Here is a 17,309-nt window from a genome sequence, read left to right on the forward strand (position 1 = left end):
CTCAGTCATTACAGCCTCTGGGAGGTGGGGATGGAAGATGGAATTCAAAAACAGAGTGGACAGAGAAAGGGAACTTTGGAAGGAAGGTCAGTCTTGGAGTGGTGACGGCAGACACTAGTACAGGGTTGTGCATGGGAAGAGATTCCAAGCAACACGCAAGGGAATTCATGTCTGTTGATGGGGTGGGGTTCGGGATAATCACTGCTGATTGAATTGCCAATTCTTAAGACATTCAAAACTCGTACGTAGGGTTGACATTGGGGGTGGGGTGGGGATCCAGCTCATTCTTTTTTTTTTTTTTAAAAGATTTATTTTTATTATTGTTTTATTGGAAAGGCGGATATACAGAGAGGAGAGACAGAGAGGAAGATCTTCCGTCCGATGATTCACTCCCCAAGTGAGCGCAACGGGTCGATACTATGCCGATCCGAAGCCAGGAGACTCTTCCAGGTCTCCCACGCGGGTGCAGGTTCCCAAAGCTTTGGGCCGTCCTCTGCTGCTTTCCCGGGCCACAGGCAGGGAGCTGGAAGGGAAGCGGGGCTGCCGGGATTAGAACCGGCGCCCATATGGGATCCCGGGCGTGCAAGGCGAGGACCTTTAACCACTTGCGCCACCGCGCCGGGCCCAGATCCAGCTCATTCTTAATTTTCCCAGTCCATTCTTGGGGCTGGAGGGGAAGCCAGAGAATGCGCCCTCCCCTAACTAGGTTGTGCTGAGTTTTCTCTGTGATGCTAGCAAGGGAGGGTGGACACTGGGGTGGTGCTATCAAACCCCTCAGTGGGAACAAGATTTGAATGCTTGACTTTAGGTTTTATTTTTTAATGAATGTCCAAATCTTTGTTCGGAAGTGTCTGGTTTGTGTTCATCTCCCTCATTTCTGGAGCAGGGCCAACACCCTGCCACATCTAAGCTCTGCATTCTTGCCTCTTTTGGACATTAAAGGCTGAATGATGCAAAAATCAATTAATTAATTCTTGTAATAATTATACCCAAGAGTAAGTGTGCAGCTGAGGATCAAAAAAATTCTAAGTCATCTTACTCATTTTTGATCAAAAAAAATTTAAAGTATTTCTAAAAAAAGATGAGAATTTACAAAAGGGTTAAAATACTACAATGGAGGAAACTGAACATCAGTACTCCAAGTCATAAGCAAGCAAAACATTTTATGTACAATTAAAGCATTTACTTTGGAGATCATGTATTCAACATTGAAGACTATTTTCTTGTCGGTTTTATTTTTTCTATTTAACAAAACCATGAACCACCTAATAATCAAACAGCAAATATGAATAATACGATCAACAGTATAATGACAACTTACCCTAATTCTTTTAAGCCAATCAATTTCATTGTTGAGGAGAACCTCAGCATTGGGTACGTTAATATTACTGTTGTAAGCATAATTAAGAAGATGCCTTAAAAGAGTGAAGTAGTCGCCTGAATGTTTAGCTCGTTCTCTGGCTGTGCTCTGAAAGCAATCAAATCAACACAGATTTATAAGGTCATGGATACAATCAACCTTTAAGAAACCCACAGTTAACAACAGAAGGCTAAAATAACGTTGAGAAATTATCTTATTAAACAAAGACTGATCTAATTTCAATGCAAACAGAACAATTAGTTCCTGAGTGTTATTCTAAGGATACAGATCATACTGATAAGCGTATTTTAAAAGTCTCACCCCCAAAACGGTAAAGAGCAGAGTAATGAAGAAAATTAGAGGCCTGTGTCCCATGCAACATCTGGTGCACATTAAAAAGAACTGTTCCTGTGCCACCTGACGAACAGTCCTGTAAGAAAAACACTTCATTTAGTTTTTGTTTTAAGTTCACTTAATTATTTGAAAGGCTCAGAGAGAGGAGAGAGGGGAGAAAAAAAAAAAAAAAAAAAAAGAGAGAGAAATATATTTTTCATCCATCTACTGGGTCCTTCTCCAAATGGTCACAGCAGTTGGGGATTGTCCTATCTAAACTCCATCTGGGTATTCCATTTGAGTGGCAAGGACTCAAGCACTCAGATCATTATCCACTGCCTTCCCAGGGAAATTAGCAAGAGGTTGAGCTGGAAGTAGAGTAGCTAGGACACGTGTACTCTGATACGGGATGCTGCCATTGCAGGTGGCAACTTAATTTGCTATGCCACGGTGCTGGCCTCAACACATTTTTTTTTTTAAGGTAGGGAAGGGAGGGGAGGAGTTGGGAAGAGAAAAATTTGTATAAATGTTCCTGTTGGCTGTTTCAGGGTGAATGCCTGCAAGAGCAGGCACTGGGATTGGATCAGAGCCACAGCCATCCTCTATTGCTTTCCCAGGCCACAAGCAGGGAGCTGGATGGGAAGTGGAACAGCTAGGACACAAACTGGTGACCAGAATGGGATCCTGGTACTTGCAAGGGGAGGATTTAGCCACTGAGGCATCGCACTGGGCCCTAATAAAGCTTCTTTCACAATAGGCTAGAAATGTTCCTTTATATACAAAATGCTCTAGAGTAATCTTCACACATCCTTTTAGCTGTTTACAGAATTTCCATTTCATGGTACTTTGGAACTGATCTGTGGGAATTGTGTTACAATCAGATTGAGCATTTTGCTATAAATGTATCTTGTACTATACTAGTAGTTTCAAAAGCCCGGTCTCTAGATGACCATTATTTGCAAACCTGTTAGAGATGCCTATTTTCAGTTTCTACCTCAGGCCAGGTGAAACAAACACTGGGGAAGAGGGCCACATACTGCATTATTTGTAAGATGGTGGCCTGTTTCCATAAAAGAATAAACTTTCTAGAAAATAAGTGGACATGTGTCTTACTGCCATCACAAACTACATCTGGGGCATTTCTGCTAGCTCTAAGGAAGTTCAGAATCCAATTTTATAGTTCAAATAAAAAGAACTTGATGTTACACATTTAGTCTAATAGCCCATCTCATAGCCTCTGGCTGTTGACCTGACTTCCATGAACCTCCTTTCACCCTTTTATCCTTCACTGATGTATGCATGAAATCGGAATGTTTTGTTCTGAAAGTAACATGCCAGGAGTAGCAAGTCAAATGTCTTTGGGGGACATTACTTATTAATCACTAGTGTTCACGTTTGCAAACTGCTTATATTGACTTAACACTAACCCTTCTTTATTGAATTCGTGGGTGAATGGCATGTGGCAGAACACTAAAGTAAATATTCTTTCACAAAATGAATACAAGAGAGATTAATTACAATGAAGATAGTAACTAGAATCCAAGTTGTCTTAAATACACATGAGGGTCAAAACTATGACTATGCAAATTTATCTATTTATATATCTGTACATCTAATTTATACGAAAACCAAGCTGGAAGCAAAATTAGTGTCATTGATTAAATGTCTCTGAAATGGAAATGAAGATTTTGATACTGCAAAAGTTCTCACAATATTCTAGGCTCATGGATTCCACTACAAATTAAGTTTAATTAAAAAACCCTGCAGTTTAGAAATTCAAGATAGGCAACCAATGACATATTAATAAAATCTTGTAAACCAAATTTGGAAACTAGAATTCTAAGTACTTTGAGAATATGCTGGCATTCTGCAAAGACGAAAGCCAAACAAATATACAATTAGCAAAAAAATTGTTAAATAATATTTTCTTTAGAATCAACATGCTACAGAGAAAAATACTCCATTTCTGGAATGCATTATGCCAACATGAAATACTTCCGCTTACTCTTCAGTCTGTTTATATTTAAAGGAGGTACTTACTTGCTATGACAGTGCAACAGTAAGTCGATAATGAATGTCTGCCAAGCCTTTTCTTTACTAAGAGCATCTAAGGCTGTCGGAATCAAGGCGAAACACAGGGTCATCACTTCCAATGCTTCACAGCAAACCTGCTCATCTTCCAAGTCCAGTTCATTGCCTACATTAGTCTGTGAAATTTTAATTGGGAATAAATCATCTCGAAAAGCACTTAAGAAAAATTTCAGACAATTTCTGGCTACTGCTTAAAAGTTATTCATATGGACCACTTGGCTTCAGTTGGTTTACTGCAACTCCTGAGGTCCTTCTTTGGACCGGTTTGGAAATGATTATATAGTAATCACAGTGCCCTTCCTTATCTGCATGCTTGTATTCTATGGTTGTTATACTACCTGTCATTAATCATGGTTCCAAAGTATTAAAGGGAAAACACCTCGAAATAAGTGATCCATAAATTTAAAATTGTGTAATAATCAGAATAAAAATCACTAACCATCCCATTCTGTCCCACTAGATGTGAACTTCCCCTCCTTTGTCCAGCAAATTCCCACTGTGAATGTTACTATTATTTAATAATTACAGCTAGCTGTCTTGGTTATCAGATTGACTATTGTATGGCAGTGCTGTGCTCAAACAAATTTTAAGCAGCTAGCCTAATAGTATCACAATAGTAAGTCCACTATTCACCAGCCTTCATCTTGTGTAGGGACCATACCATCTCATATTCAAGAAGAATTAGTATAATAGATAATTTGAGAAATCATATTCACATAATTTTTGATGAAACTGGCCTATTTCATAATAAGGTTACTTTTATGTTTCTCACTGTACCTATAGACTAAACCTATATATGAAGAGAAACACAGTGTATATGGGGTTTAGTAATATCCCTAAGCACCCACTAGGGGTCTTGAATGTGTTCCCACGGGCAAAGGTAAGGATTACTGCAATAAGATGGCAAATACATTAAGTGTAATTCTAATATTGTGCTGCATTTGAAGAAAGACTGAAGGAAGTCAATGAGCGCACCAGCTATTTTGTCCTAGTTGTGTACGTCTCCATCAATGATCATTATTTCTCAAGAACTACTCTGGCCTACTGGTTAGGTACTTTTTGACTACTTCATTATCTAGCTTGCTTTTAGAGTCAGTTTATTCAAAATTAAATGACATGGACAAGATTCTGAAAGATTTTTAAAGCTAAAAATATGTATTAACTCTAGTACATGAAACATTCATTCATTCATTTGTGGACTGAATACCCAAGGCTGTACAACAAAGGTTATAATGGGTATCAATATGTATTGTGGGCAAATCAAGATTTTCAGAAGAAACGTGACTCAATTTCTTCTAAATATTGGAGTAGCGGCTATCAGGGCTAGGTACATATGACAGGAAATCAATGAACCAAGCACAGCTTCACTTCTGCAAATTAGGTGATCTAAGAGAATGCCATGGATGATACCTAAATGGCTGGCACCCTTCCCACTTTCAGACTGCTTTAAGAAAACAAGTTTAAAAAATTCCATGACACCAACTTACAGGTGACTGGACCAATATTTACACAGGACAGAAAGATAATGCAAGAATAAAGAATGAGAGAAACAATCTTCCTATTAAAAAATTTTTTTAAAATTTATTTTAAAAAATTTAGTATTAGTTATCTACAATGCTAGTAAGAAGCACAAAATGGCATTTTCATTTAAAAAGCAGTTACATGGCAAGAAATTTAAGTTATTTTCAAAATAAGATTTTACTAAATTTTTGAATACACCTACCAGTTAATTTTGAACTATTTCTAAGATACATTATTTAAAAGGAATATATTTCTGTGATATTTCTTACCTTCTCATAAATTTTAGTGATTTCTTCATTTGGGCTAAATACTAGCTGCAATGTCCCACACCCTGATGCCCAAATAATTTTCTGTATGGCTCTAATCACACAGATATCAGGCATATACCTTGAAGCCTGCAAAACAGAATTCAAAACTGCTGTTAAAATATAGGAGTACAATAATCACCACAAAAATAAAAATCATTTTTTCTTATAAAGGAAACTGGAACTGCTATGAATGAGTAACATGGTCTCTGGTTTCCCTAACTGAATTTTCCCATTGAAAACAAAAACATTCCCATATACAGGAAGAAAAAATGTGCAAACAATGGTCTCACCCACTTTCCCCTGATCCTCAACCCTTCCCACCCTCATCAACTATGTAAACATTAACAAAAACAAAAATAACACAATAACCCCCCAAAAAGAAAACAAAAACAGGGGTAGTCTAGTGGCTAACATCCTCGCCCTGCATGTGTCCTATCCCGTCTGCTAAACACTTTCCTTCCAGCTCCCTGCTTATGTCCAGAAAAGCAATAGAGAATGGCACAAAGCCTTGGGACCTTGCACCTCTAGAGGAGACCCAGAAGCAGCTCCTGGCTTTGGATCAACTCAGTTGGGGAGTGAACCAGTGGACTCAAGATCTTTCTGTCTCTCCCTCTCTTTGCAAATCTGACTTTCCAATAGAAACAAAAAGGCAAAAAAAGCAGCAATGGTTTTCCATTTAGTATCTGGTCCTGCACTATTTTCTTAAGTTCTAAAAAAGAAAACACCACAAAGGTGACATTTCACTGTGTCCACAAAAATATTTGTTCAGAATGCTCACAGCAGCTTTATTCAGATAAAACGAAGGAGAAAACATTCAAGCATTCTTCCTTAAATATATGGACAAAGTGTGGAATATTCACTATGATACCACCAATTAAACAAAAAAGACCTAACTCACAGAAAATAGTTAATTGTATTATTTTTCTTAAAAGTCATACACAAAAATTTCACACCATAGAATTCATTTAAAATTGTAGAAAATGAAAATTACCCCATAGGGCCAAAAAAAGACCAATGGTTCTCTGGGGTTATAAATGAAGGGGGAAAAAAAGACTGCAAAGGGGCATCAAGAGTGATGGCAAGACTCTTGTCTTGACTGTGACAGCAGTTTTACACATTTTATTTGTCCAAAATTCACTGACCTGTGTGCTTTAAAGGGACTCTGTTTATTGCACATCAAGTTGATTAAGAACAAAGTACTGATATTAATGGATAAAACTGACATTCAGATCGGAGTGATAGATAAATGGATCTAGAAGAATTCAAGTGTCCTTATAACTTTTATAACATACAACACAATAAACCTGACACACATAATACTTTGTAATTTATAAGATGTAATAAAATACTTTATAATACTAACCTCATCAGATATCTGCTGAGCAAGACGAACTGACACATTTCTAAGCATGCATTCAGATGATGGATTAGGAATGCTCTGAAGAGCATTTTGAAGCACCACGGCCTGATCATGAGTAACTTGGTTGACCTGAAAAAGTTAACCATTTTATTTAGAGTAAATAATTTCCATATAAACAGATTAAGTAATTTGCTTCTCATCCATCAACACTCCTTCAGGATGATCACCTTCCATATACACATTCTAGAATCTGTGGTGACTTTTACAGAAAGCATTTGAAGCAGCCGCAAGAGTGGGCTTTCTTTCTCTATTACACTGGAATGCCACATGTCTCTGCAAACCTCCAATATAGAGCAATCCAACTTACATTTCTGCATCCAGCCTCTGTTTAAATTGTAAGAGATAAAGGAGAAAATGAACTTAATGGTTCCAACCTCAGCTAAAATTCAGAAAAGCCATCATACATCTTTTACATACATACGGCTAGACAGAAGAGGCTTGAATTCCTCATTATTATTAAGTTCTTAACAGGAGCAGTATATAAAAAGTACCAGTGCTTTAGCTTAATGGTGTAATTAAGTCTTAAAATAATTTATTCGAAAAGCAGGGAGAGAGAGAGGTCTCTGTCATCTGCTGCTTCACTTCCCAAATGGCTGCAATGGCCTGAAAACTCTGAAGAAGCCTGGAATTCCACCTGAGTCTCCCATGCGGGTGGCGAGGACCCAAGCAATTGGGCTATCCTCTGCTGTTCTTCTCCCAGGCACATTAGCAGGGAGCTAGATGGGATACAAAAGCAGCTGGAACCTGAAATAGTACTCGATATACGATGTGAGCCATTACCACAAAATGGGCTCCCAACTAAGCTCAAGGCCATGAAAGAAAGATGAATTCAAAAATAAATAAATAAATAAAAATTTAATAGAAAAAAGGAAGGAAGGAAGGAAGAAAGAAGGAAGGAAGGAAGGAAGGAAGGAAGGAAGGAAGGAAGGATAAAGAAAAAGACGAATTCTGGGCCTGGCATGTTGGCCTAGTGCCTAAGGTTCTAATTCCAGTGGCTCCATTTTTCATCCAGTTCCCTGTCTGTGGCTTGGGAAAGCAGTCAGGGATAGTCCACGCCTTGGGGCCCTGCACCTGTGTGGGAGACCTGGAGGAAGATCCTGGATCCTGGCTTCGGATCAGCGCAGCACTGGCTGTTGCGGTCATTTGGGGAATGAATCATTGGATGGAAGATCTTCCTCTCTGTCTTTCCTTCTGTCTGTATATCTGCCTTTCCAATAAAAATAAATAAATCTTAAAAAAAAAGAGGAATTCTATCAAGTAGCTAGTAGCCAAGCAATTCTGATTACTTTCAAGTTGTAACTCCTTTCCTATATATTGTAAATTTATGTAAAACGTTATTTAAGACATTGCTATACTAGTAATTTTACATTTAACTCCCTACTGTGAGCTCCATGAGATTAAAGGCTATTATGTACCTTTTACTCAGCATGGCACAATCTTAGAATCAACACTGGAGAAAGGTAAATATTTTCTGTATACTTCATTAAAGCACCACTCTCAGGGATCAAATCTTTTTATTCCTAACAAGAATCTTATTATAACCTAATAACAATAGTTTTAGAAAAAATGCTGGGCCTGGAGTAGCAGCCCAGTGGCTAAATCCCATACTGGAATGGCAGCCTACTGGCTGGGATCCCACACTGGCTGCTCCACTTCCCATCCAGCTTCCTTGCTTGTGGCCTGGGAAAGCAGCGGAGCCTTGGGACCCTGCCCCCACACAGAAGACCCAGAAGAAGCTCCTGGATCCTGACTTCAGACGGGGCTCAGACCTGGCCACTGTGGCTACTTGGGGAGTGAACCAGTGGATGAAGATCTTTCTCTGCCTCTCCTTCTCTGTGTAAATGTGACTTTCCAATAAAATAAATCTTAAAAAAAAAAAAAAAAGCTAACAAAGACACCAACAATGCAAAACAATATAACATTTCACTTCCTAATTTCTAAATATGAAAACAGAGCAATAATAGTATAATAAACTTCTATGTAACCATCGTTCAGCTTCTACTACTATTACCAATGGATCAAAACTGTTTCACCTATTCCCTTCCCTAACTTCAGAACTGTTCAAGTAAATCCTATTATAATTCCACCTGGAAATACTTCAGCCATTGTTTAAACAATTATATGTGACAATTGTAATTATCAACATTGCAATCGCCTCAAGACCAAAGCTATTCTAAAGAAAATCTTTATTACTGAAACTTTTATCTTCTACCAAGAACTGGGTAAAACCATCATTTATGACATTTACAAAAGAGCTAAGATTTCAGTTATAGTTACTCGCATAGTTTGACCTCTAATAGAGAAGCATCAAATTCTGTTATATGTATTTGAGAATGTCTGGTGACACGAATCAAGGGTTCCACCAAGGCAAAGGTGAGGTCAAAATAAGCTCAGACTTGGAAGTTCAGTCCACTAAAGTAGAAGGGAAGCTTGGCAATGGGCTCAATCAATGATATGTCTTAATTACTATTTGTATCTTTATACATCTGCCTTACTCAAGCTGGTGAGTTATATGAAAAGGTTTTCGGGTTGCTGAAAGGTGAAGGAGGATTTAAGTGGGAAGAAAGAAAACATTTTCTCAAATCAATAGCACAGCCAAATGAAGAATGTTGCTATATCACAAATAGAGCAAAGGAAAATCTTTAAACTCTAGAAACAAACTTATAACACTCTAAGTCAATCTTGGACTGTGGAGCTGCTGAGAAACCTGACTTAAAAAATTATCTATTATAATAAAAAGATTTTTTTAAAAGTGTGTATTACCGATGTCAGGGGATTCACGCCTTCAACACCTGGCTGACATGCTTCTGCCACAGCTCGAACGTGGCCATAACCAATGGCAGTTAGCAAGAGTTTGGCTATTTTAAGAGCATTGAGGTAGGCACCCCTTCGAGTTTCCATATCTGCATTTGGTAGGAAGTTATTTCTGGTTAGCATACTCAGGACAAGGGGCAGACCACCACTTTTCAAGAAGTGAAACTGAAAATCAGAGGAGTCATCAGCCAGAGGTGCACCAGCAGGCATTAACAAAGCATAGACTACCTGGAAAAAGCAGAAAAAAGGGAGAGGCATGTTGTATTACAAGATTTCTAAAAACTAATTTAACAATTTCCTTTGTTTTCCTTCCCATCATCACTAACAAAAATATTTTGATTTCATGCACAAGTGGAATAGATTCAAAAGTAAAAAACCAACCTCTGTTAGGTATAGCACTTGTGAGGCTGAAGGACCAAAGAAAAGTGAATCAAGAGATGGGCTAAGGCTACTTTCTCCAAGTTTGGCGTGGTCCAAACAAATAGCTCTTAATTTTTCAATTGTTGTGCTATCTGTAAGAAAAAGAGACATGGCATGAAATAAAAAGTAATTTTGTTTGTTCAGAACATTTCAATTTTGATATAATTTAGACTTCTCAAATAGAGTGTGAGTTTGATCTATAGGCTCCAAGTTCTTAAGACATAACCAAACCTGTACAGATCTTCTGAAACAAAACAGACTAGAACTGGCACCCAAATATATACACAGTGGCTTTTAATCATGGTACCACATCATCAGCCCCGGTTTTTTTTTAACTGAAGATTCTAGAAACTATATCCTTACAATTGTTTTACCATAAAAAATACTGTAAGCAGGGTCCAACATAATAGCTCAAGTGGCTAAATTCTCGCCTTGAAAATGCCGGTTTGTGTCCTGGCTGTTCTAGTTCCCTTCCAGCTCCCTGCATGTGGCCTGGGAAAGCAGGAGAGGATGGTCCAAGTCCTTGGGACTCTGTACTCGCATGGCAGACCCAGAAGAACCTCTTGGCTTCTGGCTTTGGATCTGCTCAGCGCTGGCTATTGTGGCCACATGGGGAGTAAACCAATGGATGGGAGATCTTTCTCTGTCTCCTCTTCTGTAAAATCTGCATTTCCAATAAAAATAAATAAAGCTTTGAAAAAATACAAGCTTAAAAAATTCAATGTAAAGTTGAAGATGTGACATGTTGCCAGATTATTCCCTAAAAACAAAACAATTCACATATATTTAATTAGTACAAAATCCATAACTATTTTTTCGAAGAGCGCCTGTCTCCTTTTGCATAGCTGTCCTATGAATCAGCAAGAGTGGGTTAGCATTTTAAAAGTGTCAGTCACTAGGGCGAGAGGTCCCATATTCATCTACTTTAACAACATATCAGCCCACTTCTATAGGCAAGAAAGTTCTGAAGAGCTAAGAAAATTTACATCTAGGGTTACAGAGTAACAACCACAATGATCAGAATTTGTATTCAAGTTTATCTGAATTCAAAGTTGAATTCATCAGTCTTTTCCAAAGGCCGAATGTTTCAAACGAAGCTACCTGATTATACAAAATGCAGAAAAAAAGACTGGCAGGTTTTCTAACTCAGCTGCCGGCAATGAGCTAACTCCTGCCATCTAGTGGTACTAAATTCCAAACAGTGGGTTTTGTTTTAAAGTATGCTGTGAGGGCGAAAACTGAATACACATGAAGTAACTATTGTCACTAAGTAAATTGAAACAATAGTAATATGTAAATTCTAAATAGTATAACAGACAAGCATTAGTGAAATGAGAGGATCCAGAATCTAATATGTAAACGGGTTCTGTTCATAGGAATGAGAAAACAAGATGAAAATGGCTAACAAGATGCTTACTTTGGAAGAAGGAAATAACAGAATCGCAAGGTTTTAAGAATCATTTAAAGACCAGGCATGGTAGCCTAGTGACTAAAGTCTTCACCGTGCACGTGTCAGGATCCCATTTGGATGCCAGTTCGTGTCCTGGCTGCTTCACTTTCTATCAAGCTCCCTGTCTGTAGCCTAGGAAAGCAGTTGAGGAAAACTGAAAGCCTTGGAACCCTGTACCCACATAGGAGACTCAGAAGAAGCTCCAGGCTCCTGGCTTTGGATCACTCAGCTCCAGCTGTTGTGGCCACTTAAGGAGTGAACCAGTGGATGGAAGCGCTGTCTGTATCTTTTCTCTTTATGTCTGACTTTCCAATATAAATAAATCTTTAAAAAAAGAGAATTATCTAAACCTATAAAATATACTGTCACGGACAAGTACAGCATTGTCTCATCTTAAACCTCCAATCACAGTGACAGCATCCAATATGGGTATTAGTTCCTGTTCTGGCTATTCCACTTCTGATCCAACCTGCTATTTACAGCCTGGGAAAGCAGCAGAGGATGGGCCAAGTCCTAGGAACTCTTCATCCACATGGGAGATCTGGAACAAGCTTTTGGTTCCTGGCTTCTTCATACCAGCTTAGCTCTGGCTGTTGAGGCCATTTGGGGAGTGAACCAGAAGATGAAAGACCTCTTCTGTTCTGCCTTTCAAATAAAAATAAACCTTCCCCAAAAATGCTGCAACAAGCTGTATTTTATCAGGAATGCATCCTTAAAGCCATACTAAAATTTAAAGTAAAATATAAAAACAGAAAATCAAAAGGACACAAAAGAGGGGGCGCAACAACAAAGAGGTGTGACCAAGTTCACAATGGTACAGACAGGTTAGAAGATAGGTTTACTCGAACCACGAAATGCTTTTGGAGGTAAAGAAGAGGAGAGGGCATCCTGTAACGTAGCACCCCACTGTACCATAGAAAAGATGACATCTGAAAATTACAAGCACTTGAGAAGGAACAGACAACTCCAAGGACTAAAAACAGAGACTGAAGTCTGATTAACAAGCAAGTTTCTACCCCGCCAACAGATTGATGAAGCCAAGAAGGTCGAAGGTTTCTCACTTTACTGAACAAAAACAGCATCCCAGGATTAATTTAAGTTAGCCATCAGATTTTTACTTTCACTTTCCCTCCTTCACCAAAATGAGAAATGGTTGAGAAAAATGAGAAATACCTAGACAAGTTTAAACATTTGCTTAAGAAAGACAAAGTGCTTGGGGGAAAATGAAACTGTATTTTTAAAAAGGCGTTGGGTACAGTCTGTATTCAGTGCTTCCAGTGACCACATCTTGGAGTATCAAAGTTCAGTGGACACCTGAGTGTTTAGCTGAGTGATTAAAGTGCCCATGTCCAACACTCTAGCTACCGATTCTACTTTCCTAATGCAGAACTTTGGAGGCAGTGGTGTTTGCTCAAGTAACTGGGTCTACAAACCACGAACTCAGTGCCCTATTCCAGTCATGTTTGTTTTTTCCTTAAAAAAATTTATGCAGGATCCAGCATTGTAGTATAATAGGCTAACTCCGTGGTGCTGGCATCCCATATGGGCTTGTTTGAATCCTGGGTGCTCTACTTACATAGCTCCCTGCTAATGTGCCTGGGAAACAGGGGAGGAGGTGCAGGAAAGCCCCAAGGCCTTAGGACCCTGCTCTCATGCGAGAGACCCCAAAAAAACTCCTGGTTCCTGGCTTTGGATCAGCTCAGTTTTGGTCATTGTGGTCATTTGAGAAGTGAACCAGAGGATGAAAGATCTTTTTCTTCTCTCTTTGCAATCTGCCTTTAAAAAAAAATAAGTCTCTTAAGATTTATTTATTGGGCCCGGCGCGGTGGCGCAGTGGTTAAGGTCCTTGCCTTGCACGCCCGGGATCCCATATGGGCGCCGGTAATAATCCCGGCAGCCCCGCTTCCCATCCAGCTCCCTGCCTGTGACCCCCTGGGAAAACAGTCGAGGACAGCCCAAAGTCTTGGGACCCTGCACCCGTGTGGGAGACCTGGAGGAGGTTCCTGGCTTTAGATTGGCACAGTACCAGCCGATGCGGCCGCTTGGGGAGTGACCCATCAGACAGAAGATTTTCCTCTGTCTCTCCTCTCTGTATATCTGCCTTTCCAACAAAAAAAAATTAAATAAATCTTAAAAAAGAAAAAAAAAGATTCAATTCCAGCAAATAAGGGCAATGTTCCTGGGTTGGAGTAAGGCTCAGAACTCAGTGCTGGAGTCTTACACACAGAAAGGTGGGTGGATGGCACAGATAACTGATTAGCAAAGAGGATCCATTAAACAGGAAAATATTTTAAAGGAGGGTGGGAGCCAGGAAGGAAGGAAATTATAAACACAAAAACGGAGACAACAAGAAGGAATGTATAACAGACAGAACTAGGAGGAACTGATGTTTCTACAATTTTTAAATGCACTCATGTATACATGGGAGCAAGTAATGATAAATGTAAGCACAGAACACACATACATTCCATAGTTCTTTCTACTTAGCCTCGGAACAATACATCAATAGCAAATAGCAGTGTCCAGATCGTTTAAACACCATTCTCCAGTTCAAGGAATTAGAGTTCCTAACGGCCAATTCAAAGAAATTTTAGAAAATATGAGATACTATCCTGGAACCTTGAACGAAAGTTCTCAAAGAATAAGGGGAACATATGAACGTAAAGAAAATAACTGCCTGAAGGAGCTCGAGCTGGTTGATTAGCTAATTCCAACACCAAAACAAATGAAAGCAACATCACAACATTTTGAATATAACAAGAAATCAAAAGTCTACCACAAATACAGACAAATGAATGAAAAATCTAGTAAAGAACAGTACAGTTGGGCAATTTCCCAGTACCTTTACACAAAATCCTAAATTACAAAAGGAAAAAATAAAAACTTACAATGAAGTAACCAGGCAAAAAATTCAATGACAATTGTCAATAAAAGAAAAACAAATACTGCATACCACCAGAGGACACAATGAAAACAGTATCATTTGTGTGGTAGTCCTGCCAACACTGCACAAGAGGCACTATGATAAAATAGACAAGTGTAAAATGAAGGATATTTTCCATATAAACGTGTGTGTAATCTTGAACAGACACAAGGTTGTCAACTAAGCACAGTATTTAAGAGACTGGGGGGGGGGGTGGCGCGGAGTCTGTTATTTAGATGATAGCCATGAATCAACCTTAACTTTCTGCAATTTTGGTCAAACACATATCAGCTTGTAGGAAATACATAATAAAATAATGGCTACTGCCAATTTTCTAATTGTATTTATTTATTTAAATGTAGAGTGATGGAAGAGGGGAAAACAAGGGAGAGAACAGAGGGAAAAAGAGAACAATCTTCCCCTTCACTGGGCCACTTTCCTGAATACCTGTGTTTCCCAAGCACATCAGCAGGAAACTGGGAGCCAGCAGGACACTAAGGCATGAGATGCTGATACCCAAAGTAGCAGCATAATTTGCTGTACTACATGCTGTGCCCCGCCCTAACCCCCCACCCTATAAGGTTTATCAAGTTTTTTACAGGCTGCACAGAACTGAATGATCTGTATCAATTTTCCTCCTCAAGTTCTGTTACTTGTAGTGCATACTGTGTGGATTATTAGGTTTGAGAGGAATATACGTGTCAGAACAGAAATGCTGAAGAATGTACTCATAAAAACAATCCTATGAAAAAGGATTATGTAGACAGAGATCTTAAAAATTTAACATTAAAACATCTGGACAGAAAAGTCAGTAACATTGAAGACTTTAGTTCAAAGGTAGAATATGGTTCATGAGAGAAAAAAGGCAAGATGATACAATCTACTAGATTCAACACCATACTTAGACTTTTCAAGGACAAAAAAGCAAAATACTGACAATGTAAGTATCAAGAATACAATTCTCTCACAAGTGTGGAATCTTTAAGTCCACTATGTATCCACCACTAACAGACCGATCTCAATGCATATTACCATGAAATTTCAAAACTCAAAGAGACCCCAAATTTCACTTGCAAAGAAACAGAAACCAGGAGGGCTTTGGTCTTCTCACCAGTACACTACCAGCTAGGAGGTATATAGTTTCGATCTTGAATCCTGTATCTAAACTACAAATGAAACATGAGCAGTGGGCTGCATTCAAAGGACATTCATCTCAAAGAAGAAAATAATAAAAGCAATCCATGTCTCTTTTTGTTGTTTTAAAGCTTTATTTATTTCTTTATTGCAAAGTCAGATATATATATATATTGAGAGAGAGAGAGAGAGAGAGAGAAAGATCTTCTATCCAATGAATGGCCGGAGCTGTGCTGATCCGAAGCCATGAGCCAGGAGCCTCTTTCAGGTCTGCCATGAGGGTGCAGGGTCCCAAGGCTTTGGGCCACCCTCAACTGCTTTCCCAGGCAACAAGCAGGGAGCTGGATGGGAAGTGGGGCCGCCAGGATTAGAACGGCACCTATATGGGATCCTGGCACATTCACGGTGAGGACTTTAGCACTAGGCTACGGTGCCGGGCCCAATCCCATATCTTTCTAACGAGGCTATATTTCAACAGAATTTGAAGGTACCAAGCATAGGCCCAGACACAGGAGCCACTAAATACAGATCTGACACCAGAAAATTCTTGAAAGAAGTTCCCAAATGTCAGAGGTGTAGTAGACACCTCTGGGGGAAGTTCCAGAATAACAGTGAAACTGACAGACTGTATAATGCAAAGGATGAAAACTATGTAGAGATTACAAGAGGATATATAGAAATTACTGAAAAAGTAAACACACTTGTAACAGGATGCTATTGGTAAATATAATGGAATATACAGATGTTAAGAATAAAAGCTAAAATTTGCAAGAGGTTGTTTCTAAGAACAAAAGCAACACTTTGGATGACACAAATGACTCATACTATACTCCACGGTAAGTATCTAAGTATTATTGGCATAAAAACCGTATGGGCTCTGCCACAACTACTAGATTCTGCTATTTTAAGACAACATAAGTTGTGACAATATGTTAACAAGTTGAGTATTGATATGTACTAATAAACTTTAATTATGGACCTTAAAATTTATATATTTTTTCACAAATACCACGTGTCAAAGTATGGGGTTGTAGTTTGCCAAGTCTTATTGCAGTCTATGCCACAAAGCATGATACATCAGGAAACAGAGTTTGAAAATATATCCCTTTTTTGTCCAGCTTGTACTTTATCACATTTTAAATGCTTACCCGGTGGCATAAGCTTCATAAGTACTCTCGCTCCATCTCTAAGAGGTGGCATATTTAGGCTGCTACCTAAGTCTGCAACTTGCCAAAGGAAAGAGATGTATCTGGGATGTAGTGACATTATCTGGAATATAAAATAAAAACAGTAATTACCTAAAAATTAGTCACACACAAAATGCTCCAAAAAGTCTCTATTTGTTAATCTTCACAATTTTGCTTATTCTCTATTCACTCCTCCAATGGCTGCAATGTATGAGGCTGGGTTAGGCCAAAGCCAAGAGCCTGGAACTCCATCCAGGTGACCCATGTCCGGGGCTAGGGCTCAAGCACTCAGAAAGCTATCTACTTCTTTCCCATTCACATCAGCAAGCAGTATGATCAGAAGTTAGA

At 38.9% G+C, this 17,309-nt stretch overlaps 1 protein-coding gene across 12 annotated transcripts in view; it reads right to left on the bottom strand.

Annotated features, from left to right (window-relative positions):
• USP9X (ubiquitin specific peptidase 9 X-linked) overlaps positions 1 to 17,309 on the bottom strand; it is a 107,652-nt gene that overhangs the window by 26,776 nt on the left and 63,567 nt on the right. For all 12 annotated transcript variants that reach the window (XM_040999831.1, XM_040999794.1, XM_040999787.1 and 9 more), the window contains 8 exons: positions 16,923 to 17,043; positions 10,229 to 10,359; positions 9,797 to 10,075; positions 6,977 to 7,102; positions 5,575 to 5,700; positions 3,734 to 3,900; positions 1,682 to 1,790; positions 1,322 to 1,468 (listed from right to left, as the gene is read on the bottom strand). In XM_040999831.1, coding sequence (XP_040855765.1) covers positions 1,322 to 1,468; positions 1,682 to 1,790; positions 3,734 to 3,900; positions 5,575 to 5,700; positions 6,977 to 7,102; positions 9,797 to 10,075; positions 10,229 to 10,359; positions 16,923 to 17,043 — 1,206 coding nt within the window. The remainder of the gene's footprint in view (positions 1 to 1,321; positions 1,469 to 1,681; positions 1,791 to 3,733; positions 3,901 to 5,574; positions 5,701 to 6,976; positions 7,103 to 9,796; positions 10,076 to 10,228; positions 10,360 to 16,922; positions 17,044 to 17,309) is intronic.

The sequence above is a fragment of the Ochotona curzoniae genome, unplaced genomic scaffold, assembly GCF_017591425.1.
Source record: "Ochotona curzoniae isolate NIBS_2020 unplaced genomic scaffold, NIBS_Ocur_1.0 contig_1274, whole genome shotgun sequence".
NCBI lineage: Eukaryota > Metazoa > Chordata > Mammalia > Lagomorpha > Ochotonidae > Ochotona > Ochotona curzoniae.